Source organism: Ambystoma mexicanum, chromosome 14 (genome assembly GCF_040938575.1).
Source record: "Ambystoma mexicanum isolate Mex_15411 chromosome 14, UKY_AmexF1_1, whole genome shotgun sequence".
Classification (NCBI taxonomy): Eukaryota; Metazoa; Chordata; class Amphibia; order Caudata; family Ambystomatidae; genus Ambystoma; species Ambystoma mexicanum.
Genome location: NC_090940.1, coordinates 115309353 through 115334670, shown reverse-complemented (window position 1 = coordinate 115334670; position 25318 = coordinate 115309353). Strand labels below are relative to the sequence as shown.

General features: G+C 47.2%; 1 protein-coding gene across 1 annotated transcript in view; it reads right to left on the bottom strand.

Annotated features, from left to right (window-relative positions):
* FNTB (farnesyltransferase, CAAX box, subunit beta) overlaps positions 1 to 25318 on the bottom strand; it is a 501476-nt gene that overhangs the window by 29872 nt on the left and 446286 nt on the right. Inside the window, exon 11 of the mRNA XM_069638668.1 lies at positions 23120 to 23234. Within this exon, the coding sequence (XP_069494769.1) occupies positions 23120 to 23234 (115 nt within the window). The remainder of the gene's footprint in view (positions 1 to 23119; positions 23235 to 25318) is intronic.

Sequence of the window (25318 nt, the reverse complement as noted above, 5' to 3'; positions counted from 1 at the left end):
AGGATGAACCTAACCCTCTGTCCTAAGGCAATTAAAGACGTTATTACCACAGTGGATGGTACGGAAATAGCTTCTGGACCAGTGACCCATACCACCACGGAAGTGACGTTATTAAGTCAAGATGGACATTGTGAGGTGATCATGTTCGATGTGATCAAGGCTCCTCAATTCCAAGTAATATTGGGGATACCCTGGTTGGAGAAACACAATCCTCAAATTGATTGGCGAGCAAAGACAATACGGTTTCCAGAGTGTGCCCCCACTTGTTATCCCCGACCCAGTATTGGACTAGCAGCGACAACATCCGAAAGTCCGCAACTGCCTATAGAGTATCAGGAATTCCAAGACGTTTTTCAGAAGGAGCAGGCGAATACTCTACCTCCCCACAGGTCGTATGACTGTCAGATAGACCTGATACCCGGATTCACTCCCCCCTGTAGTAGAATTTATGCCCTTACCGAGCCCGAAAATCTTCATTTGCGACAGTATCTGGACCAGTACCTAGCCAACGGATTCATCCGTCCTTCAAAGTCTCCAGTATCCTCAGCTCTGTTCTTCGTGCCGAAAAAAGAAGGTGACCTTAGGACCTGTATAGATTATCGTGCCCTGAACCAAATCACGGTAAAGAATAGGTATCCCTTACCTCTAATTCCGGAACTCCTTGACCAAGTTAAAAACGCCTGTATATACCAAGCTAGATCTTCGGGGAGCGTACCACTTGGTACGGATCAAAGAAGGCGACGAATGGAAGACGGCCTTTCGCACCAAGTATGGACTATTTGAATACCAAGTGATGCCCTTTGGTCTTTGCAATGCTCCGGCCGCCTTCCAGTACTTCATGAATGACGTTCTTAGAGAACTTATAGACGTTTGTGTAGTCGTCTACATTGATGACATCCTTGTGTACTCATCTTCTGAAGCAGATCATCAGAAACACGTCAGAGCTGTTCTTGAAAGGCTTCGCCAACATAAACTTTTTGCCAAGCTTGAAAAGTGTGTTTTTCATGTCACTGAGGTCGAATTTTTAGGTTTCATTTTGACACCCAACGGGGTCCACATGGACTCGAGGAAAGTTGACGCTATCATCAAGTGGCCATCACCAACTTCCGTGAAGGGAGTACAAAGCATGTTAGGTTTCGCCAACTTTTACCGCAGGTTTATCCCGGAATTTTCACGAATAGTTCAGCCCATTACGGCTCTTTTAAAAAAGAATAAACGCTTCGAGTGGACAGCAGAGGCAGAACAGGCCTTTCAGGAGTTAAAAGCCAAGTTTATCTCAGCACCTATATTAAAACACCCACGCCCGGACCTTCCTTATATCGTTGAGACCGACGCCTCCAGCTTGGCAATGGGGGCGGTTTTATCACAGAGGGATCCAGAAACTAACCAGTTACACCATGTGGCATTCTGGTCCCGCAAGTTCTCGGCGCCCGAAATCAACTACACCATCACTGATAAAGAACTTCTAGCTATTAAGTCCGCCTTCAAGGCCTGGCGGCACTACCTCCTTGGGGCCAAACACACAGTCACAGTAATCACCGATCATCGCAACTTACAGTATTTGAAGACTGCTAAAGCTCAATCCTCCAGACAACTTCGCTGGGCTCTGTTTTTTGCCGAATTCGACTTTGTAATCACTTATCGTCCAGGCAACAAGAATGGCAAAGCAGATGCCCTTTCCCGGATTGGAATGGAGGAACACATGGTCAATCCTGAACCCGTACCTATAATTCCCGAACAAAGAATCCTGGGCCTGGTCTCCTCGCAATCCATCGAAGATATCGAAGCAAAAGCCAAACAACTTGTGACTCCTTCAGATCTACAGAACTGGCAACAGAAAGGAAAGGACTTCACCGTGTCTAAGGATTTGCTTTATTTTCAAGGACGACTATACTTACCTGGTACTGATTTACCAAGACAGGTAATCTCTTGCTACCATGATTCTTTAATGGAAGGACATCCTGGCATTGCCAAAACCTCAGAAAAGATCAAGAGACACTTCTGGTGGCCATCATGGAGAAAGGATATCAAGGACTTTGTAAAGTCTTGTGGGGTGTGCGCCCAAAACAAAAGTCAGAAAGAAAAACCAGCAGGCCTATTACACCCACTAGACATCCCGCCACACTCCTGGCATACCCTTTCCATGGACTTCATTACTGATTTACCCTCATGCTCCGGATACAACACCTTTTTAGTAATCGTGGATTTGTTTTCTAAAATGGCCCACTTCATCCCACTGAAGGGCTTACCCTCAGCTTCAGTCCTGGCCCGAGAATGCCTCGAAAACGTTGTTCGGTTACATGGTTTCCCTTCAATTTTGATCTCAGATAGGGGAAGCCAGTTTATATCGCACTTTTGGCGAAATTGCTGTCGTCTAGCTCAAATCGATGTGAGACTTTCAACCAGCCATCACCCCCAGACCGATGGGCAAACCGAGAGGACAAATCAAACTCTGGAAGGAACAAGTTACTTACCTGTAACTGTTGTTCTCCAGCATGGGTCTGGCATGGATTCACATGCTCATGAATATTCCCCGTCGTCAGGCTGGGAATCCTCGGTAAAGAAAAAACCAGTATCAGTTTCGTTTCTGATCTGTCTTTCGTAGTAATAACCAATCACTGGTCTCTGCGTCATACTGACCACAGCCAATGACTGCCCTCTACCTAAGCACCGCCTCTGGCAGCCATCTTCAGATTTGGAAGCACGTGAAGTGGCAGTATGACCAAGTGAAGAGCCGCAGAGGGGTAGGTGGGAGGGTTCGCATGTGAATCCATGCCAGACCCATGCTGGAGAACAACAGTTACAGGTAAGTAACTTGTTCCTTCTCCAGCATGGGGTCTGGCATGGATTCACATGCTCATGAATAAAGAATACATAGCAGTACACACATGCACAACCACGGGAGGTGGCAAAGGCTCAACATTAAGCATTACATCAAACTCAACATTAAGCATCTTACCTCCTCACCAGGCTCACCTCAGGCGAACAGGTTGCGCAGCACTGCTTGGCCGACCCTGGACTCCTCCCTGGAATCCCGATCGACGCAGTAGAATTTCGTGAAGGTGTGCGTCGACCTCCACGTAGCAGCCCTGCATATGTCCAGCAGGGGCACACCAGAAAGGAACGCCGTGGTAGCTGCGATCGCTCTGGTGGAATGGGCTCTCGGACGGCCAGGCAGCGGTCGGTTTGCCAACCGATGACAGTACATGATACAGCCGGAGAGCCATCTGGAAATGGAAGCCTTCGAGAGAGCCTTCCCCTGATTGACAGATCCAAAGTTCACAAAGAGTTGTGACGTCTTCCGAAAACACTTCGTGCGGTCCACGTAGAACTTCAGCGCTCTAGCCACATCCAGCGAGTGCAAAGTCCTCTCAGCCGGCGACGAAGGCGACGGGAAGAACACAGGCAACACCAAGGGTTCGTTGAGATGGAAGTCCGACGGTACCTTGGGCATGAAGGAGGGGTGCGTCCTGAGCACTACCCTCGTGTCGTGAAAAGTCAAGTACGGGGCCTTGCAGGAAAGGGCCTGGATCTCTCCCACCCGTCGTGCGGAGGTGATGGCCACAAGAAACGCTGTTTTCCATGACAGAAACTTCAACGGGGCCGAGTGCAGAGGCTCGAACGGAGGTCCCATGAGCTTGGTCAGCACCACGTTGAGCTCCCACGCCGGGGCCGGAGCCTTCACCGGCGGGAACGATCTGAACAGCCCCTTCATGAACTTTCACCAGACGATGAGACCACAAGGACGTCCGGCCCGTGGTTCTGGTGTATCGGGAGATCGCAGCAAGATGAATCTTGATGGACGCGTGTGCCAGTCCAGCTTTGGCCAGCGTCAGCAGGTACGGCAGTACCTGGGGAGCCGTAATCCGTAGAGGGTTAATCTTCTGTGCGTGGCACCAGACAGAGAACCTCTTCCATTTGTGTCCATAGCATTTAAGAGTCAAGGACGCCCTGGCCTTTGCAAGAACCTCTCTGCAGTCGGCCGGTATGTCGTATCCTCCAAACTCTAGCGCTGCAGGAGCCAGGCCTGCAAGTTCAGCGATTTCGGGTCGTGGTGGAGGATGGCGCCTCCTTCCCTGGAGAGTAGATCCGCGTCCACCGGCAGCTTGATTGGCGGGGACGCTGACAAGTCCAGAAGGTCCGGGAACCATATATGCCTCGGCCACGCAGGTGCGACGAGGATCATCCTGCACCGTGACCTCTTGAGCTGGTTGACGAGCCGGATTAGCAGTGGCAAGGGAGGGAACGCGTAGAGGAACAGCCCCTCCCAGGGGAACGAGAAAGCATCGCCCATGCTCCTCGCCTGGGGAAACCTGCTGGCGAACCTCTGGCACTTGGAGTTCGTCGCCGTCGCAAACAGGTCGATCTGGGGTGTGCCCCACCGTCGGAAGAGGCGATCCACTAGATCCTGCCGTAGTTCCCACTCGTGGCACGAGCGCAGCTCCCTGCTGAGTGAGTCGGCGATGGTGTTTTTTATCCCTGCCAGATGAAACGGCACCAGAAACATCCTTTGGGCGACGGCCCAATGCCACAGGTCCTGCGCCTCCTTGGACAGTGCTGGGGACCTGGTTCCGCCCTGTTTCCTGATGTAAAACATGGTGGTGGTGTTGTCGGTGAAGATCCTCACCACCTTGCCCTTGAGGGACGGAAGGAAGGACCTGAGGGCCCAGAACACTGCACGGAGCTCCAGGACGTTGATATGGAGGGCCTTGTCCGTCGGGAGCCAAAGGCCTCTCGCGTGCAGATTTTCGGTGTGCGCTCCCCACCCTTCCAGGGAGGCATCCGTGGTCACTGTCTCCTGGTGGTCTGGGGTCTGGAAGTCCATGCCCGCCGTCAGATGCGCGCGGATGCCCCACCACCGGACCGCTCGGCGGAAACTCTCGTCGAGTGGGACCCTCTCCTCGAAGCCGCCCGTCGTTTGGATCCAGCGCGCGTCCAGGAACTCCTGCAACGGGCGCATCCGGAGCCTGCACATGGGAATGAGGTAGATGCAAGAAGACATCATTCCGAGGAGGGACTTGATGGACCTCACCTTGGCCGCGTCGGAAACCAACATCCGCTGTACCTTGCCCAGGATGGACCTGGTCCTTTCCTCCGACGGGGAGGCCAGAAGGGACACTGTCGAGCTTCGCTCCCAGAAACAGTGCGTTTTGCGCGGGTACCAGGTGGGACTTGGCGTAGTTCACGGAGAATCCCAGGTCCGTGAGAAGTTGGACGGTCCTTGCCGTGTGATCCACGGCGAGCTCCCTCGTCTTGGCTCGGATGAGCCAGTCGTCCAGGTAGGGGTAGACGTGGATCCCCTCGCGGCGCAGCTGCGCCGCCACCGGTGCAAGGCACTTGGTGAATACCCTGGGTGCCGACCGTAGTCCGAAGGGGAGGGCTTTGAACTGGTAGTGACGCCCTTGGACCACAAACCTGAGGAATTTTCGGTGCCCCTTTAGGATGGGAATATGGAAGTAGGCATCCTCCAAATCCAACGACGACAGGAAGTCTCCTTCCTCCAGCTGACCCAGGACGTGCTGGAGGGTGACCATCCGGAACTTTTGCGCCTTGATGAACTTGTTCAGACGTCGCAGGTCCAGGATGGGGCGCCATCCCCCCCGTCTTCTTCTTCACGAGGAAGTATCTCGAGTAAACTCCGGAGCCCCGAAGCCTCTTTGGGACGAGTTCGATGGCGCCCTTCCTGAGCATCGCCTTTACCTCCAGGAGAAGTTGAGGGACGTGAAGTTCTTTCCTGGCCACGGGGGGGACGCGCGTACACCTTCTTTGAAACTCGAGCGCGTGGCCCCGGGCCAAGGCGTCCAGCACCCAACGGTCGGTGGAGATGGACTCCCACACGCTGACTAAGCTCGCCAGCCGGCCTCCCACCGGGGTGCTTCGGTGGGGGACCGCCGCCGGAACTTTTGGAGGCGCCCTTGCCTCCGCTGCTCCGAAAGGGCGTCCGTCGTTGTTGCAGAACTCCAAGGGCCCGGGCCGTCTCGGTGTCTGCTTTAATGGCTTGAAGGGAATCGTCCACTGTTTTCCCAAACAGGTTGTTCCCATCGAAGGGCATGTCCAGGACTCTGGTCTGAACGTCTTGACGGAAGTCCGTAGCCTTGAGCCATCCACGCCGCCTAAGGCAAACGCCGTTGCCCAACTGGCGGAACCCAGTGTCGGCGATGTCCGTCGCAACGGTAATGGCGTGGTCCGAAGCCACCTCACCTTCCTGCAGGATCTCCAGGGCCTCTGCCCTCTTGTCGTCCGGCAAGAAGTCCAGCAGGGGAGCCAGTTTGTACCAGAGCTCCCTGTCGTAGCGGGCCACGATAGCCAAGGCGTTGGCCGCTTTAATCGTCGTCGCCGCAGACGAGATGACTCTGCGTCCCATAGCGTCCAATTTCTTTCCCTCGCCGTCCGGTGGGGAAGTCGATGTGGAGGCCGCACCCCCCCCCCGCTTTTTTCCTGGCCGCCGCGGAGACGACGGAGTCCGGGGTAGGCTGCGCCCAGAGGCACAGGGGGGCCGTGTCCGGGACCCGGTACTTCTTTTCGTACCGGTCTCTTCTAGCTGGCGTCGTGGAAGGGTTCTTGAGGAGGGTGAGGCCCTCATCCCAAATGTCGTCCAATAGAGGCACTGAGAGGACCGTCTTCCTCTTGGCCTCGCGCCGCTGATAAAGGAAACCTTCCTTCTTCTCCTCAGGGCAGAGTTGGAAAAGCTCGGATGCCCTGGTGATCATGGAGTGGAACGATCCAATCTCGTCGGGCGGAGAAGCCCTGGTGGGAGGCGACGACGGTACATCCTCGTCGTATACCTCGTCATCCGTACCCGTCGCTGCCGTGTCAGTCCCCGTATCATCCCCTCGGGTGGACAGGGAGGAGGGCTGGAAGGGGCGCGACGGCTGAAAAGGAGGCGGAGGGTGGATCCTTCTTTTCTTGGTATGGGGAACACCAGAAGGTCCCGGTTCTGGGTCCCCCGACGGGAGAGGTTCCGTCGGCAACGGTAGTCTCGTCCTTATCTCTGAGCACAAGGACTGTATAGCCAACAAAATGGCCGCCGAGTTGTCTCGCGGCGCTGGCAGAGGGGAGTCCGACAGGCGATCAGGGGCCCCGTCGGTACCCTCGACGATGTCGTCGTCACCTGCGTCGGGATCCATCCCGACGGGCCGGTCTTCTTCCACGCCGAGGCCGTGGCTTAAGACTTCGACCAGCTCCTCCTCCGAGGTTGAGGCCGAATCTACGACGACGCCCTGCCCCCCCTTTTCCTTCCCCACGGGGGATTTCACGGGGGTCCTATCGATGGGCACAAAAGAGGACTCCCTCCGAGGTGGCAGGGAGACTCTGAGCCCCGAGGTCGCCACCACTGGTGTAGCCTCCACAGGCTGAGCCAGGGCCGCCGCGACAGTTTCGATAGAGGGCTTGGCCGGATGGATTAAGGCCTTCACCACCTTAGGTGCGCTCACCGCCTTATCCTTGAGGGGGGGGACACTGCCTCGCTCCCCCTCTGCCTTTGAGCTCGACCGGGGCCTCTCCAGGAGCTTCGCCGGGTGCTCGGCCTTCCTCTTACCCGACCCAGAGCGTTGGCTTGTGGTTGATGGTGCCGGGGAGGGTGCGCCCTGCCTGGCGCCCGTAGAGCCCGACCGTTCGGCGCTCCCGGTGCCAGCGGACTCGCGGTGCTTGGCCTTATGTTGGACCCCCGTCGCTGGGGCGTCCTCAAAGGTCTTAGAAGACCGCTCGGCTTTCTTCCTCTTCTTCTCGCCGGACGGGCTCTTCCCTTCCAGCTAGTTGGCGAGACGTTGATGGCGGTCCTTCATGGTCCGCTCCGACATGTTGCCGCAAAACGCACAGTCCTTCTCCACGTGCGTCTTGTCCTCATGTAGGCAGTAAAGACAAAAAGAGTGTTCGTCCTCCTTGAAGACGTTCTGCAGCTGGCATCCAGGGCAGACCCTGAACAGCTTTCCGGGCGTCGAGCTCCCCTTCTCCTGGGCCATGACCGGGCCTGAGAAACTTCTGGAGTCCTCCAAAAGCGTAGCTCGACTAAATCTTCACCCTTGAGGGGCGCAGACGAATCCGACACGGGTCCCCGTTGATCGGATGGAGAATCAGTGGAGCTTGAGGCTCTTTTGACCGAAAAAACGTGAAAAAAAATAGCACTAACGCTCGAGAGCAATAGCACGAGGATCCCAACACATGAACGTGCGGTAAAAATCTGAAGATGGCTGCCAGAGGCGGTGCTTAGGTAGAGGGCAGTCATTGGCTGTGGTCAGTATGACGCAGAGACCAGTGATTGGTTATTACTACGAAAGACAGATCAGAAACGAAACTGATACTGGTTTTTTTCTTTACCGAGGATTCCCAGCCTGACGACGGGGAATATTCATGAGCATGTGAATCCATGCCAGACCCCATGCTGGAGAACATTGCCAAATTATGAGATTTACTATATAGCAAGCCAGCTACAATATGTAGAAAAATGGCTCACCGAAGAATCAACCTCAGAGACCAGGCTGTTCCAACTGGATGTGCCCCATTCCTCTTAAAAGAAATGATGTGGCTGCCCAGATCTGATATGGAAGGGCGCCCAAAGACGATGACATGACATTAGGGTGGAAGATGTGGCGTAGGGCCTGTCAGCTAATGCAGAACCCATCCCTGTGTTCCCCGAAAAATGCCACTAGTAGCATTGACTGAAAAAGAAGAGCAACTAAGGATGTTAATCAGGAAGCACTGGGAGCCGGTAGGGATAGCAACATGGGAGACATATGGCAAGAGGGGAGGATAAAAGACGGAGATGTTGGAGGAGGAAACGGGGTTACATATGGGACAACATATTACATACCATAGGGTGGTGCGGCGGATCAAAGTAACATGGTCCGAGGTAGTGTTAGAGGATCAACCGGACGCCGCCATAGATACAATATATGACATAGCAGAAGGAGGACATGAGATATCCAGAATATATGAGCTGATGTCTAAAGTGGGGAAGGAAGTGGTCCAACTTAGACACGATTGGGAAGAAGTGGGTGCCCCAATGAGTGATGGGATGTGGGAGCGGGCCCAAAGTGTCAAGGAATGCGAGGTTACAACAGATACAACTATATATAACCCACAGGGCCTATATGACACCCCAGCGGATAGCCAAATTTAAAAATACAGGACAAGCATGCCCCAAATGGGACGAGGAAAACGCTGGAATGGTGCACATGTTTTGGACATGTCCTGAAATTGAGAGATTCTGGGGTGAAGTAGCACATAGGCTGGAAGAAAAAGGGATTAAGATGGTGGTGGAAATAGCGTGGGCATGCCTGATAGGGGGTTCCCCAGACAACGTAAACACAAGCATGTAAGTAAACTAAGAGACCTGGCATGCATTCTGGCAAAGCGTAGAATCACTATGGGATGGAAGGCATGCCAGAGACCAAGAAATGAAGTATGGTGGAAAGAAATGGGCAGAGGCTCAAACAACAGTATGGCAGGAAGCTAGTAACTCTGGAGGGGAGGAAGAGGCGGAAACCTTGATAGCTTGGAAGCACCTGATAGCCACGTTATTTGGGTCCACTCAAGACCGGTCAAGTAATCGGGACTCGGAAGAGACCACAACAGAGGAATCACTACTGCAAGAAGAAGAATTTTAGAATATGTAGTAGAGTAGGCTCGAACAGGGGGGAGGGAATGGGAGAAGCAGTGGGCATGGATGGCATGATGTAAATTCAAAATGTTTTATATGCACTGCAAGTTTGGTTTGTGTTTGTTGAAATAAATTAAGAAAATTTGTTTAAAAAAAAATAAAAAACAGGGTCCTGTGCCACTGTGTTGTCCATCGTCGCACAAAACGTGGTGGGCATCATTCTTGACCAGCAGCGACTTGATCCACCTCCCACATGAGAAGAGGAGCGAGAAAAGGAGAAGAGACTACTGTCGTGACATCCGTACTTCAACCAAGCCTGTATATGGCGCCAACAAGCCAGAACCGAGAAGATCCATTGCTGGGCAACCGTCTGCACAACAGCTGTCACCAGATCCACCAAAGCCCCCTTCTGCTGCAAAGACCGAGAAACCTATTACCATGTCTGCTGTCGCCTCTCCACTGAAACCGTCCTGCAGCAACGATTTCTTCATTTTAAAGGTGCTGTCCTGCTCCCTGTAAAACGTAACTATAGCTTTGCTTGCTGATACTATATTCCTGGGGGCTGTTGATAGCTGTATCTCACACCCCTGCAGGGCTTCCATAGAGATACATTGGGTTGGACAACCCATTGTACTCTCTTCTGCCTTAGGACACTGGTCCTTAAGGCAACTTCACAAGGAAACCTCTCGACTTGCAAAACCTAACTTTACCTACCTGCAAACACCAGAAGAGATCCTGTTCAACTTCGCCACTTTCGTACCTTGAACAGTGTATCCTGCCTATTCTGCTCAACTCTTAACCTCTGGTGGCCTAGGGCCCCTCTGGACATTGTGAGACGCTCATAAACTAGGATTGGAACCTTTAAGACGGGTTGGGACAAAGTTATACAAAAGTTATCTTAAGTCGGAAAGGTTTGCATATATGTTTCAGATGGTTTCACTAATAGATGTGTTACTGCACAGGTTATTCTGGAAGTTACTATACCTATGTTCCATTACTTAAACTTGCAATTGTGTTCTACATGTGTTGCTGTGTTTTAGTACCTACCTTGCAAATATTTAAGTGTGCCTTATTGTACATATTAAATGACAATTTTCATATAACTAAGTGTATTACTGTTTTCTTAAATATGTCTATGCTCAGAGGTATCTATACCTTACTACAGCCCCTCCTAGACTGAGACTGGCTGCTCAGCCATTCTACCAAACCTGTGTGTGATTGAGGCCAAACCTAAGAGTTGGAAACCTGTACATCCAAGGTGCGCTTTTCTAAGTTCTGTTACAGGCAGTAACTTATGCCATTTCACAACTGTTGGGGAAATGTACACATCAAAGTCGTTCTCTTTAAACCGTACATAACCATCAGTAAAGCTTAATTATACGGTGCGCTGCCTTCTGCCCCAATAAAAGTATAGCACTGCCTCTGAAGCACCTTAATCTTGAAATCTCAGATGCTTCGACACCAATGTACTGGGTAAGGACTGTTAGGTAAGATTTTCATTTTAGTGATAAATCTTCCTGCTCTGTGTCAACCCCGGGACTTTTTGCTTGCACTTGGTAATGATTTTCCCTTAGATTTCTGTTGTATGCTTAATCCCCTCTCCTAGTGAGACCCTCAGCACTTTTTAATGGACTTCTGGACCCTGTTCTCTCTATCCTGAATGAGAGAAGCTCCCCCCACCCCCTTCATTCTTATTTGTTGAGAACTCTGTTCTTCTTCTTTCACCCATTTCTATGGAGTCTGCCTTTCTACATAGATCTTAGAGGCATCTGTGTTACACTTTTGCAGCACACAGCATCCTCTGTGCAGTGTTTCTGGGAACTCTTTGGGTTCTCCTTTTTATATTCTTTCATCTTCCCTAAGAGCTACTATTCTTAAGGAAAGAGGGATACTTTGTATTCTTCCTAAAACTTTACTTATGAGAGATTAGCACGCATCACCTTATGTGGAATACCCAGTATCCCTTGTCTCTCTGCTCCCGTGGCTTTCTGGTCACAGTGATAAACCTAAAGTTATGGCTGGTGCTATTTTCTACCGCAGACTGCATTGGCAGTCTCGGTTATGCACAAAAGTTTCACCCTTTGTTCCAACATGGTGGCTCCTTTTTTCCTGCCATTTTTGCGTGGTTGTCCTTCGTTAGCCCTTCTACCATTCTGGGAGGGAGAGGTCTGTCCCCGCCTAGGCGCCAGTTGTCGGAAGGCAGGAAGTGGGGGAGTGGTTTTACACTCTGTTTCCTTTGTCTCCCAGAGTGCCTGAATGGAACCAGTTCCCACTGGGGAGCTGAATGTCCTGATTGGACAGCCACCCGCCCCTTTCTTCAAACTTCTGGTAGAGTTTGCAGAGGAATGAATGGAAAATCTGAATAAAAGGTGAGGTTTCTGAGGCAGAAGACTAGTCGACCACTGTAACAGAAGATCTGAAGCTGAAGATGACCAGAGATGCCTGCAGACCCTTCCAGTAACCGTGAAGCGACCACTGCTGGCCTGACCCCGTTTTCTTATCAACAGTAGAGCTTCAAAGAGGACGACTCCTTCCCTTTGGCTGGTGGGACCAATCAGCCTCAAAGCGAACTGCAGATTGATCCATCCACCGAGGTGCTGTGATCTTCCAGGGCTGCAAACCGCAAATACGATGGGACCTCTGACCCATTTGCAGTGCAACGCCTTTGCAAGGCCCAATCCGCCCAGAACTTTGATGAGCTCCAGTTGGACCTCCAGAGGCACGATGTGTGTTATCTTGCTAAGCATTTTCATCCTAGTTACTAAAGTATTTGCTTTCCAGCCGCTACAAAAGAGGTTTGTTCCACTCCTACACTGACTTTCGGATAGTTGGGGATTGGACTGCCAAAGCATTAGATAGTCTTGAAAAGTGTTACTGGAACGTGAATTGTTGCTGACGTGTGAATAACTCCTTTTTTTTCCCTACAGACTTTATCGGATGTGACTTTTACCTGAATGCAATTATCATTTATCTGTAATCTATGCGAGTGCGTGGCAGTACTAGTAATATGGTGGAACTGTCATTAGTGTCATTCTCTGTACCAATTGTAACCGCGAGCAACTACAACTGAAGCAGTCACCTTTAAAAAGTATTGTGACTAATTCCTATGCATTGGTTAGTCTAAAAGAGTATTTGCGTACCTGCCTTGTGTATATAAAATAAATATATTTTGATATAATTTTCAGTGTGTAAGAGCTTCTTTGCACTATTCTATTGACTGGACTCAGTACTTACCTACAGCCCACATCCTCCTCCTAAAATGAGCCTGGCTGCTCTGCCATTCTACCAAATCCTTTTGGTAGTACAGAACCATACTAAGAGTTGGGGACCTGTATACCAAGGGATCGAGTTTACCTCAAGTGGGCTTTAAGAAAACTCCCCCAACAGTCCCTAGGTGAGTGGGAATCTTTTTCTTCTCCCACCTAGTCTTTTACTCCTTTTATGGGTGACCTTTTTAAGTCTATCTGTAGTGTGCGATTGGAGTTAGTTTCCTATAACTTTGGACTGTCTAAAGTACTATGACAGCACACAGCATTTTAAATCCAGTGGCTTCCTTTTAATTCTCGTATTATTTCTTGGGTGAATTACTTTTCCCAAGAGGTAATGTGGGATTTCCATGGGCCCTGACCTCCCACATTTTTTATCCGAGCTGCTGTCTATCCCCTGCACTTGCCTCGGCTCATGCTCCACCACTGGAGGCTGCACTTACCTTTCTTCATAGCACTTCTCCTGCTGCTCTCAATAAGCAGCACAGCACCTATTCCATACCTCTCCCCCCTGCACTTGCACGTTCTGAACACTCACAAGGCATAGTAGGTTCATCTTCCCCTCCCCAATGTCTCTTCTTTGTTGTATTTACTTATTTAACATTGTTGTAATTACTTGTCTATCATCCCCTGTCCCCTCCCTGTTGCCCTGTTGGTGCTTTGAAAGAGTATTTGCTTCCTGTATAAGCACCTAACAAGTGAACAATAAATAAAAGAAATGTATTGAGCCAGTACACCCCACCTTATGTGGGGTGCTTGGGGGATACAATGTATCCCCTTTCTTACTTACCTGGTAATTTCTTTACAATTTAAAGTTTACTTGAATGGCTGGTGGTAGTGCTACTTATATGACTTTTAGTCATCATTACTCGCAGGCTGACAAATCAGCCCCAGTAATGCACAGGAGGGCCACCATTCTGCCATTGCGTGTGTGCTTGTTGTTTCTTGGGTCGTCTTCCGTCTGCGATTCTAGGCGGGAAAGATCCTGGTTGATATCTTGTCTTCAGCTGGAATCCTTTGTATTCCCTGCAGAGGCTCCAGAGTGTCCAAGAAGGCAGGAGCAAGGGAGGAGTCCAAAACTCTGCAGACCTTTGTCTTTCGCCTTGACTGAAAGGAATGAGTACCCACTGGAGGGGCTGGCTGTGCTGATTGGACAGCCAAATTGCCCCTTTTTATAAACTGCAGGGAGAGTTTGCAGAAGCTATGCTGTAGTTCCTGATAAATACCCCAAACCTGGAAGTTGCTGACAAGTCGAACACTGGAGCTGAAACCCAAGAGAAAAATAAAGAAAGACATCTGTAGTGATTTCCAATGACCAGAGAGCTGCGAGCCTGCTGTGTAACAGGAGCCTGATGCAACCCTTCCTTTCATCGACCTGAGCCCGAATGCAATGACTCCTATCCAGAGGCTGGTGAGATCCACTGGTCTCAAGACGACATTCAAAACGAGCCATCCCTTGACGTTCAGTAACGTTCCTGGGCTGCAAAACACCAACACAAGGGGACCTCGAGGCTGAGTGCAGTGCATGGTCGTCCAAAGTCCGAATCCTACTGAAACTTTGGTGGACTCCTACTGGACCTCCAGAAACAATTTAAATCGCTGAGCTCCCCTCACCAGATTGCAGGACCAAGAGAGTGAAGAGAATACAACTGGCGATATTCATTCTTCATCTGTCTCCTGTAAAAAGCCGCCAAATTCACAGAGCTGCAGGAAACAGTGAAGAATCGTTGCTGGAAGCCTCTTCTAGCGACTGCTGCTGCAAGTTCCCATCCAGTGTCGGTTTAATCTCCAGTCCAAGAATCCAGGGATTGAGTCCTGTGCTGTTGCATCCTGAAGGCATCCACCCAGAAGCTCTTCTTTTCTCCTAAGGTACTGTGTTGGATTGGGTAATACTTTAAGCTTTGTGTGAATCCTGTGAGGCTGAGTGGGAGATGTGTGGTTGGGAGTTTGCCCATACCATTCGCCCAGGCCTAATGCTGCAATGCAAATAGGGAGCCTTCTGTGAAGTCCCTGAACCCTTTTTTCCACATTCTAACAAACTCTGAAGCCAATACTTACTTGTTAAAGATATCCTCTGGAGCTCCGACTTTCCTGTACCTGAACCCTATCCCGACCTGCCTACAACTGGCTCCTACACCACCAGGGTCCTTTTTTCTGCCTCCGAGATCACTCATTCTTAGAAAAGGGAACAACTACAAAAGATGAAGTGTAAAAGTACTTATTGTAAATGAGTTAGTGTGGTAAATATCTCTGAAGAGAATAAGTTACAAAGTGTTACAAAAGTTGTTACTTACTTTTTAGTTGCTTGTTGCTCCTTTAAAAAGTATACAAGTTGCTTTACTTTGAATAGTGTTCCACGCTTCATAAAAGTAATAGCGTTGGTACTTTTTTATTATTAACTGAATGAGTATAAACGCTTACCAATAAGGTTTACCTACATTGAATAACTGAGTTCATCTTTAAGTATACCATGGGGTTTTGTTTTCCATGATCTGCCTTGAGCATTTCTAAAACGGTCTAGTAGTAAATACTTACCTATGAATTGCTGAATTCCCTTCTTAAATGTATACTAAGAGTTCTTACTTATCTTAGAATTGCATAACACACTTCTGAAAATTATCATTGGTTAAATGGTCTATTCCTATGCCTAGAAATAGTGTAAACGTTTCAACACCAAGAGGTTATTCTGACCCTTATAATTGAACTATTATTTGACTGTGTTCATTGCCTGTGCAAGACACTACTATTTAAGCAGTGGAGCTTACTGTCATTGTACTATGTTCAGGGCGGGCGCGAGCCACTACTATTTGAGCAGTTGAACTGTCATTGAACTGTGCTTGTTGCTGGCACAAGCCACTACCAGTTAAATTACTCCCTCTGAACTGTGCCTCTAAAAAGTAACATTGGTGTGTAACTATATTCATTCTTGAAAGAAAAAAGTTATAGTTTGCCAGATTGACTTGTAACAAGTGTTGGTCTAATTAGGTGATTCTGTAACGGGATAACACTGTATATTCTGACCAATAGTGCCGGCTACCCTTCAATTACATTGGATATTGTAATAGTAACTAATTGCGATTTTAATCCCCAAGATAGCTGAATGCCATTCTAAATGTGTTCCATGTTTGACTCACCTGGAACTGCTGATTGCTATTCTTAATAAGGTTATACTTTGGTTTGAATACCAGAAGTATTGAGTTGTTATTTATAATTGTGTTTATACGATATGGTATAGTACTTACTTCCCCAAGATTTATCTTGGCCTACTTGTATTTGTACAATACATAGCGTTTCAGTGTTTCCTTGGACCAGATGTATGCTACTATTTCTTTGTGCCAAGCTACAGCCCTCTCTCACTCCTAAAATAAGCCTTGCTGTTCCGTCTACGCTACCAAATGTTCTCCGATGTTCCAGCCTTATACTAAGAGTGGAATTTGTAGTGCCTCAGATATGGTTTTATGGAGCCCATAGTTGGGCTTTAGAAAAACGGTCCTAACAAGGACATCCGGAAACAACCAAATCCACAACCTTACCCTGCTACTCAGATTATGTAGGTCTGCCACTGAAATTCCCATTTGGATAATCAAAGCTGCATTAATCACGGGTCCCCTAATATTTCCTGACCCTTCTCAGCACTAGCTACAATAACATCACTAAGGGAAATGCATATTTCTTGTCAAATTTCCAGGACACTCCTCCAGTGAATCTTCCTGCAACAATAGTTCCTGCCATTTATGTGCGAGTTGCATACACCCGTAGATTGATCAGCATCGTAAAAACATGGTCCACTACGCATTCATGGATTGATCGAATGGTGCTGAGAGCGTTTATCCTTAAATTATTCTCTCCTGCCACAGGAATCATATGTATGGATGAACTATAGAAATTACCCACAACCACAATCTTCCTGCACAATTTGATCAAACGGACAGCCCGGCAATTGTTCATACATTGCAGTGCACTCGTGTTGCTTGTCGGGATCTTCACATTTCCCTTGCAAGTGCATCTGAAGGCCTGCAGAGTGATCAATCACCCTGGTATCTAACAGATCCATCTAGGACATTAGCCATTTGCAAGAAGCCATCTGCCTTAGCATTCAAAGTAACACTCTTGCTGCACAGGTTTGTGCGGGGGAAAGGGAATTACTACTCTTCACTGAAAGGTCTTGTAGTTGAAACATCCTATATCTTCACTGCATTTATTGCTGTCCTAAATCCACAGAAATGTTATGAAGGGGAAGGAGATTGGACTTCTTTGACTTGACAATTTTACCAGCTGAAAGTTGAGAAAATAACTACTGCCGACAACCTCAGATCTAGCATGGTCACTGCCACGACCCTTGACCAATGTACTATGCATGTACACTTAACAACCACCCCTGAATTACTGTCACCACACAAAGCATCCAGGATTTGTAGGGCTAGGAATTGAGCATGTAAACACCCTTCCTGCAAATCCAGGGCCAATATTGAATCTCCCTGCATCTAAAAGTTGTGGCAGTCATCATTTTGAATTTGTTTTCTTCAACGGTCCCTGGTTATTTTTGGTCTAAAAAAATATTGAGTAAATCCCAAAACGTAAATATTTTCCAGTAACATCTTCTGTTCCTCTTCCAACCATTTAATCTACTTCCAGCAACAAGTGCAAATCTAACTATTGTTCCACTATAAGCAAGATCCAGAAGTCCTTGGCAATAGCATTTCATCTCTTAAGGAAATACTCCAGCCTGCTCCTTAAAGGCACCAAGATGCTTTAATGCTGAATTCAAAGAAAGTTTCATGTGGATGTAAATCCCAGTGCTGTTCCGGGATGCAAGGCCATATCCTTCTGATCCCTCTTTCTCGGGCACCTTCTGGAAAGCTGCCTCCCATTTTGAAACAGCTCTTGAAAATCTATGCTTTTAGTGGGCAGGTTGCACTGCTCTGTATTACAGAGTCCTATCAAAAGACTCTGGCATCACTGACAAGCGCAACAAACTAACCAGCCGTAGCATTTTAAATCTTCTCTCCAAAAACGAGCCTGGTTGGAAAGGATGTTAACACATGCTAGAGCTCTCAGGCACCATCAAAGTACAAAGAACGAGGCGCAAAATAGCCAAAGTCCCATCAGGTGCCATGGATTTTCCAAGTTTGGTTTCCACCGCCATTTCACTGCAACCTTTCTCAAGTGGTCAGCTGGGCAGATGTTGCATCACAGTCAAGGAACATTGTTCTTGGGGTAGAAAAGACAACAGGGGCGGTATTTGGCCTAGAGTAGGACAAACTTCAAATTTCACTTCAAGCCTAAAAGGAATGAGTTACCAAGGACATTCCTGCAGTGTGGAACCTCTATTGCAGAAACCTATCTGAGCACCCTACAATTCCAGCTTCACCTAATTTTTATGCCCTCTATTATCACAAGTGTATTTTGCTTTCAGTCCCCAACTCTATGTGATCAGCTACAACTTTGGGGTTATGGCATTCTGCCACTCAATGTTCCGACTGCTTTTTTCTGTACAAGTACCAGTTTAATGCCATGCAAACTCTTGGATCAATGGCACTGGCTCCAAGTTATGTTAGCACCAAGGATTGCCAACACAACCTTAATTTGGATGCCCTTCCGGTTTAAGGACTACAATCCAGGGACGCTTTTATTATGATCTCTGTTCTGACAAGTTGCTTCATATTTTGACACTTTCATAACTTGATATACAATAAAATGTAGTAACTCTTTGGGTTGGTTCAATTACACTTCTGCATGCCCCTTCATCAGTTTTGAATCTGCATCAATATTAAATGGCCCCTTGTCCAGTGGTATCTGAATGTGAACAGCCACAGCAACCAGACTCCCTGAACAAGGTTGGTTAAGATTCTTTACGCCTTCCTTGAAGTGGTCATGCTTTTGATGAAACTGAAATCAAGCGCCTTCCCTTCATTACTTTAAAATAAAAACAGTACTGCAAGCTAGCCAGATGTTGGCCATTTCAACCCTGGAAGACTTGCTCAAGGCAGCAACAACTTACTCTGCAGCTTGTAAATCAAGTTTGATGTTAAATAGCGTGCCCTGGAATGGGTCTTCACGTGTCCCCAAACATACTCCAGTCCAGTCGTGCATGATGTGGGCAGGGCTCAGCAGGCCAAGAGCACAATTACTAGTTGGCTGCAGATTCTTTCACTTTGAAATAACCGATCCACCAGCCTGGGACAATTAAACATGCATTCATGCTCTCAGAGTATGAAGGGGCACAACATCATTAAATTATCAGAGACCAGTCTCTAAGTGCAGGACCGGGATTCAAACCTTTGCTGTTCTGCATTGTCTTCCTTCCAAGACAAACAGGTTGCACCCTGCACCCGAGCTATCCACCCGGCACCCGTGTGATGTACAGCACACAGTGCTGCACTGGCTGGACAGGACATGCTAGGCTAGGCTACCACAGGTACCATCTACACAGAGCCAAACCATTCCACAGTTGTGGATGCTTCGGATTTGACTGCCATGCAGTTGAGGGGTTTGTTCCATTTTCCCGTTTAAGTAATAGCACAATTCGGGCAAAGTTGTTCCCCCGCAGCATGGAATCCTCTTGTTTTGGATATCTATTGTATGATGATATGTGATTTTACTTGACGCGGTCCTGTCGAGAGAGAGCATTGGGTTTCAACTCTGACAGGCCTCTGGGATCAGTATATGCGCATATGACAACAATGTCCCCTTGTTCAGTAGCATACGTTTAGACACCAGCAATTTATTTGCTCTGGTAAATTTAGCTTCTAGCAGCTAGTTGTTCTGCTGCCCACATGCTGTTTGTGTGTTTTACACATTTGCAATATACATCTATAGCATCTTTGCCTTTAGTGGCTGTGAAAGAGCTGTACGTGCGTTGTTTTGCAGTAACTGAATTGATGGTAATTCAAATCAGAATTCATTTCTTGAAGCCACAGTTTTCAAGGCAACATATCTAAATATGTAGAGACCTGATCCCAGGTACTCATTTTGTTTAAATCTTCGCATTTATGTACGAGTACTACTCGTTTTGGGCCAAATGGTTCATTTGGTTCTCCTAGCACTGAGATTATCGGAATTCCACTTACGAATCTATGGCACAGTATAACTCTGCATGCTGCCCATACACATCTTTCTTCGACCTGATGGCGGCTGGGCCAATTTCTGTGATGGAACGAGGACCTCTAACAGCCGTACCTCAAGATCTTGAGTCGACGGAACTTTCGAGGTTTAGCTGCCCAGCAGTATTGAGCAGTCATTAATAACTTTACTCGTTCTGTTTTGCGATACAGTAGACTGATTTCATTTGTGTACTGAACACACTTCCCATTTTAGTGAGTGATTTTAATTCTGTTCATGTGTTGTCACTATTATTTAGGTTTTTCATTTTTGTGAATTTTTTATTTTGTTTAAATGCATGACTCTTTGATCTCATGCATTTGCGTCACTTTTGGGGTAGCATTCACGTGTCTAGATGTGTACGTGACTTTGTTTGCAGTGCATTGAGCATTCATTTGTTGAGATTGCATATATATGTTTGGTAGTATGTGCATTTTCTTTAAATTAAATGTTTTTGTATTATCAAAATGTTCTTTACATATTTATACACATTAAAAAAACGAATCATGAGATTACTCAACTGTTATTAGATTCATTGTATATTTTGTCCCAAATGTTATCACATTGATGCTGTATTGTTTCTTTCTTTGTTTAGTTGTATTTCATTTGTACTAACTAGTAGGCATTAGGCTCGTTCCTTCGCTTGGGTGCTTCAGTGCCCTATGCTCAGTTGTTGAATTTGCAACAGTGATACAAGTTGGATTTCTCCTTATTTTACTTTCCTTTTCTTTCCAAAATAAACAACATGATGGAGGTTGAAGCCCTCAAGTGCGTGCAAATCATATCAAAGACTGGCAACCATGACCGCGCGCATATGGTGCTTGGGTGTCAGTACTGCAATAATTGTGAGGCTTGACACAGCTAATCCTGCAAGGCAGGGCATTTAAGGGAAAGGAATATCTATATGGCTTGTCAGGGAGCTGAGTGGGACAGAGGCACACAACAAGATTTCCAATCTCAAACTTTTTTTTCGCTAAATGAAGTATACATTTCTTACAAAATGTGGCTAAAAATGTCTAGAAACAATTCTTAGTTCCATCCATTTGTGGGGTTTCTGGGGTCCTCTAGCCTAGGGCTATCTAGACACAGATGTCCAGTTCAGGCCTTCCTGCTCTCCTCACTTTCTTCAGACGCTGGTCTCCTTTAGCAGGGCACAGAACATTTCAGCTTATTACTCATCTCGCACATTCTCCACCACTCATTAATTCTTGGATGTTCTAGACCTGATCAGCCCCCTTTTCTGGGGTCCTAAACGCTGTGTCCCCCACAAACTCTCAGAACCTAGAATGAGCTCCCTTGCTCTTGGTGCGACAGCACCGACTTGAACCTCTTCCCATCTCCAAGTGCTGCCAGGACTGACCTGTTCTGCCACAACTTTCTTGGGCCGACTAGCTTATCTCACCCTTTCAACCTCCTACCTCCCTCCTCCGCCTCTTGATCCACTTTCTCCAATCACCATTCCGCCTTCCCCCCCAAGATGGCCACCCTCCAACCATCCTATCCCACCTCTGCATCTGCTGATTTCCACTTTCTAACCTCCAATACCTCAGTAACATGTTTTCCTGTGGTATCCTGTACATGCTCGAGGGAGTCACAGATCTGCAACATGGTATCTGCAGGCTCCTACATTCGTTGCATGTGTTTTTCTTTACCAAAAAGGACTCCACTTAAGAGACGCGTTGAGTTTGTTACTGTATGACAGCCATCACTGTCTTTGCTGAGTGTCGAGAAATGACTTCCTTTAAAGGGAAATTGTTCCTTCCCTACTTTGTTGGTTTTCGGTCTGCCTATTGCAGGGATCTGCAACCTGTGGCTCTCCAGATGTTTTGGACTTCAACTTCCATGATCACTCACCACTGGCTTTGCAGGGCAGTGTGTTGTCAGTGTGTTGTCAGTGTGTAAGTCCCTTGCCTTCAGCAGGGACTCAGAAGGTGGTTGTGGGGTTCCCCCCCATACCTCCTCAAGGTCCAGCATGTTCAGGCTTTAGGCCCTTTCAGTCCTCTTATAGTCTCCAAAGTAAAGCAGGGGACTTTGACATAGTCTTGTTGTAAGGAGTCAAGCATGCCCCAGCAAGTGCATAAGGAACCAGGGAGGCAGTATGAGAACGACACCGGACAGAAATCTTAAATAGGGCTGGAGTTGAGTAAACACAAAAAGAAACTTCTTGCGTTAGGATTCCAGATCTTCCTACATAGCCAACCTACTTACTCAGGGCAAATATATAGGTCGTCTCACCCACAATCTCTGTGTACTTCTGAAGGCATTTGGCATTCCACCTTGCTTTCCAACAACAGTTTGTTCTGCTTGATTGTGATCACTTTGCTTCTATTAACACATCTAATGTAACCTTTCAGTAAAACTTGGAAAAATGTCAAACTATTTGGAATTCCACAAACTCATGCTAAAGCCCTGATGGGTTCTTGGGCGCTCGAAAATAAGATTGGTTAAGCTGTGGCTGAAAGCAGCTCTTGGGTATCCAACATCAACCAGTGACCAGGATCTACCACGGGGGAATGAGGAGCTAGTACATAGCGTTTTGTAAATCTAACTTCCACGTAAGATGGAGACATATTTTGTCCACGATTGATTTCCATCTTAGACTTTCAAGGTCATATAGATGTGTCCTAATGTTTATTTATAGATTGTCCAACATGCTCAGTTAAATTCGCATAAGTGTGTTTGTTTGGCATCAGTTGGCTTGGGGAGCCAAACGTAGATCCCAGTAGCTGTTGGTATCATGGTAACCAGGCTCGTCTAGGCTACCAGTTGGAGCTAATAGCTCCCACCTCCCCTCATTTCGAACCCTGTTTCTAGTAGGATAAGGTGTACTGTGTAAGTGGACGTTCATTTTAGAATGTTGGGCATCCTGGGAAGGAACTTATTAGCCATCTTTTTTTCCCCCGCAAGGCAAGAACACAAATCCACATGTCTGCTAAGGTACACAGAAAAAAAGTAACATTACATAAGCATCACCCACTCTAGAATACATGAAAGTCACGATTGTTCTGCTTTGGTAGCAATGTTCAGAATACTAATCAAAAGAGTATGAAATAAAAAACTAAGCTAAAAGGCTGTGATCAGATTATTTTCTTCTAATACACTTCCATGCGGTTTAGCGTTGCATGTGTACAAATAGAATTTTTGTAGTTCTTACCAAGCGGTTTTCCGGCGCTCCAACGATGACTTCGTGTAAGATTTCCCCTCCACCATAGTGCTGAGCTACAGACAGCCCACTTAAGCAATAGCAGGTATGGTAAAAATCTCTGGCTCTAGGACAAAAAGAAGGAATACCGTTATTTTAATATTAACGCTTGGTATAGTCTAGGATATAAAACATTTCTGTACAATCGCTACATCTCACTAAAGAGCGAGCAGTTCACAATTATTTAAAAACGTGTGTTCATATTGGTTTCTGCATTTTATTAAATAATGTGCCTTTTAAACAATTGTGTTTTTTTCCTTGTGGACAAAACTGTGATATTGGCAAGAGTTTGCACTGCAAATAAAACACAAAAAAGAAAGATAGATACATTTATGTTTAGCACAGTCTGAGTTGGTAGTGTGTCTTCCCCCCTAATTCACCTAGCACACAGTTCACTCTGGGCGGGGGCACTTCTAATAGCTGGCTGGACAAACCCAGATCTGTGCCTCTGGCGTCTGTCAGGTTACAGTGACATCTGACAGACAAGACTGCATGCTTGTAGGGTACGGTGGAGCACATTCAAGCACATCACGCGACCAGCCATTGGTTTTAGTCCTTTCTGATAATAAACTAGTAACTGCCTACACAGGTCTTTGCTTGTTCGCAGGAACAGTAGGCATTGCCCTTTTCTGATCAGCACTATACTTTGATCGTTGACCCAGTTACTTCAGGGGCATGTCTACTATCAAAAACCCCATCCCTAACCACCACTCCCTCTTTTAATCTGTATACATATTTCTTGTATTTTCAAAAACGTTCTCTCCCTTTGCCTTCCTCATCCTCTGCTGCCCTTTCCTGTTCTCTCAGGCAAAGGTATTGCTACCCCTAACAGGGCACAATACACCAATCTCCAGACTAACCTCACTATTGTTAGAGCACAACGGTGGTGAAGGGCACCAAAACAAACCTCTTAACATAACATTTGCATCAATTGCTACCATCAAGTTCTTCTGCCATACAGGGGAGCCTAACAAAGCATAACAGACCGTTTCAAAATCACTACAGTTTCAAAGAACTCTTCTGGCTGAATGCTGCTGCTGCACTGCCATTCAATAGACAGGAAAGCAGCCACACTATTTAATTGCGCTTCTAGAGCATTTCTACCCAAAACACTGTACATAGTTAAGGAATGGCACATCTAAAAGAAAACTAACGAGTTCATAGCAGAACAAGCATGTTTGAAAAGTTAAGTTACCACAGAAAGCACTATGCTCCTACGCAATTAGTCCCCTTTCCATCATACTTATGAGATGTAATCACCTTCGTGTGGACTACATGCCATAGGAATAGAGATAAGGTATTGGGACGTACATAGCTTGGAAGACATCCAAGGTTTGGATACTGTGACAAAGTCACACATGAGAGGCAGGGGACAAGGATGAGAAATGCTGGGTAAAACAGCAAGGTATGGAGGATGCCTGGGCACCTCTATATCTCGGCCAGCCACATCCAATACATGTTGAAACTAATATGTACTATACTGTTATAGGCCAAAGATTTGAGACTGCTGTAACCAACATTCCTAAAAAATGTTTGACCTGGGTTATCATTTCATTGGCGTTATTTGTCAAGCGCAGATCTCTGGTAAAGGAAGAGCCGGGCAGACTAAAATGCTTCTCGGGACGGGTCGTACAAATAATTCTAATTATCTGTTGGGAGTACTCCAATTCACAAACCTAAATCTCCATTTGTTTAAAAACAGATCGAATTTTAGGCCCTCCCGAACAAATCTTTTTAAGCTCATACAAGAATTTACCAGGCTTTTTCCTAATTTAAGTCACAGCCTTCCAGTTGGTTGTTGCCTAATTTAAGGTTAAAATTAGGGAGTGTACCGAATAGTGAAATTACTATTTAGCTGAACACTGAATAGTTGGTATTCATCCAAAGCCAGATACTTCACTATGGGGCCAAGTAGTGGTTCCTGCCATCGCTGCTACGAAAGTAAGTTTAACGCACAGCTTGAGGCACGTTATGTAAACACCACCTTCACTGGTCTGCCGATTCCTCAATGTATTTTGCTCACTGAGTGTCCCCAAACAAAATCCTTGGAGACCCTCAGTAAGCAAAATACATTCTGAACACCAATATAGGTGGCGTTTTGAAAACGTGAATCTGCTTGAGGCATGTTATGTAAACACCACCTTCACTGCT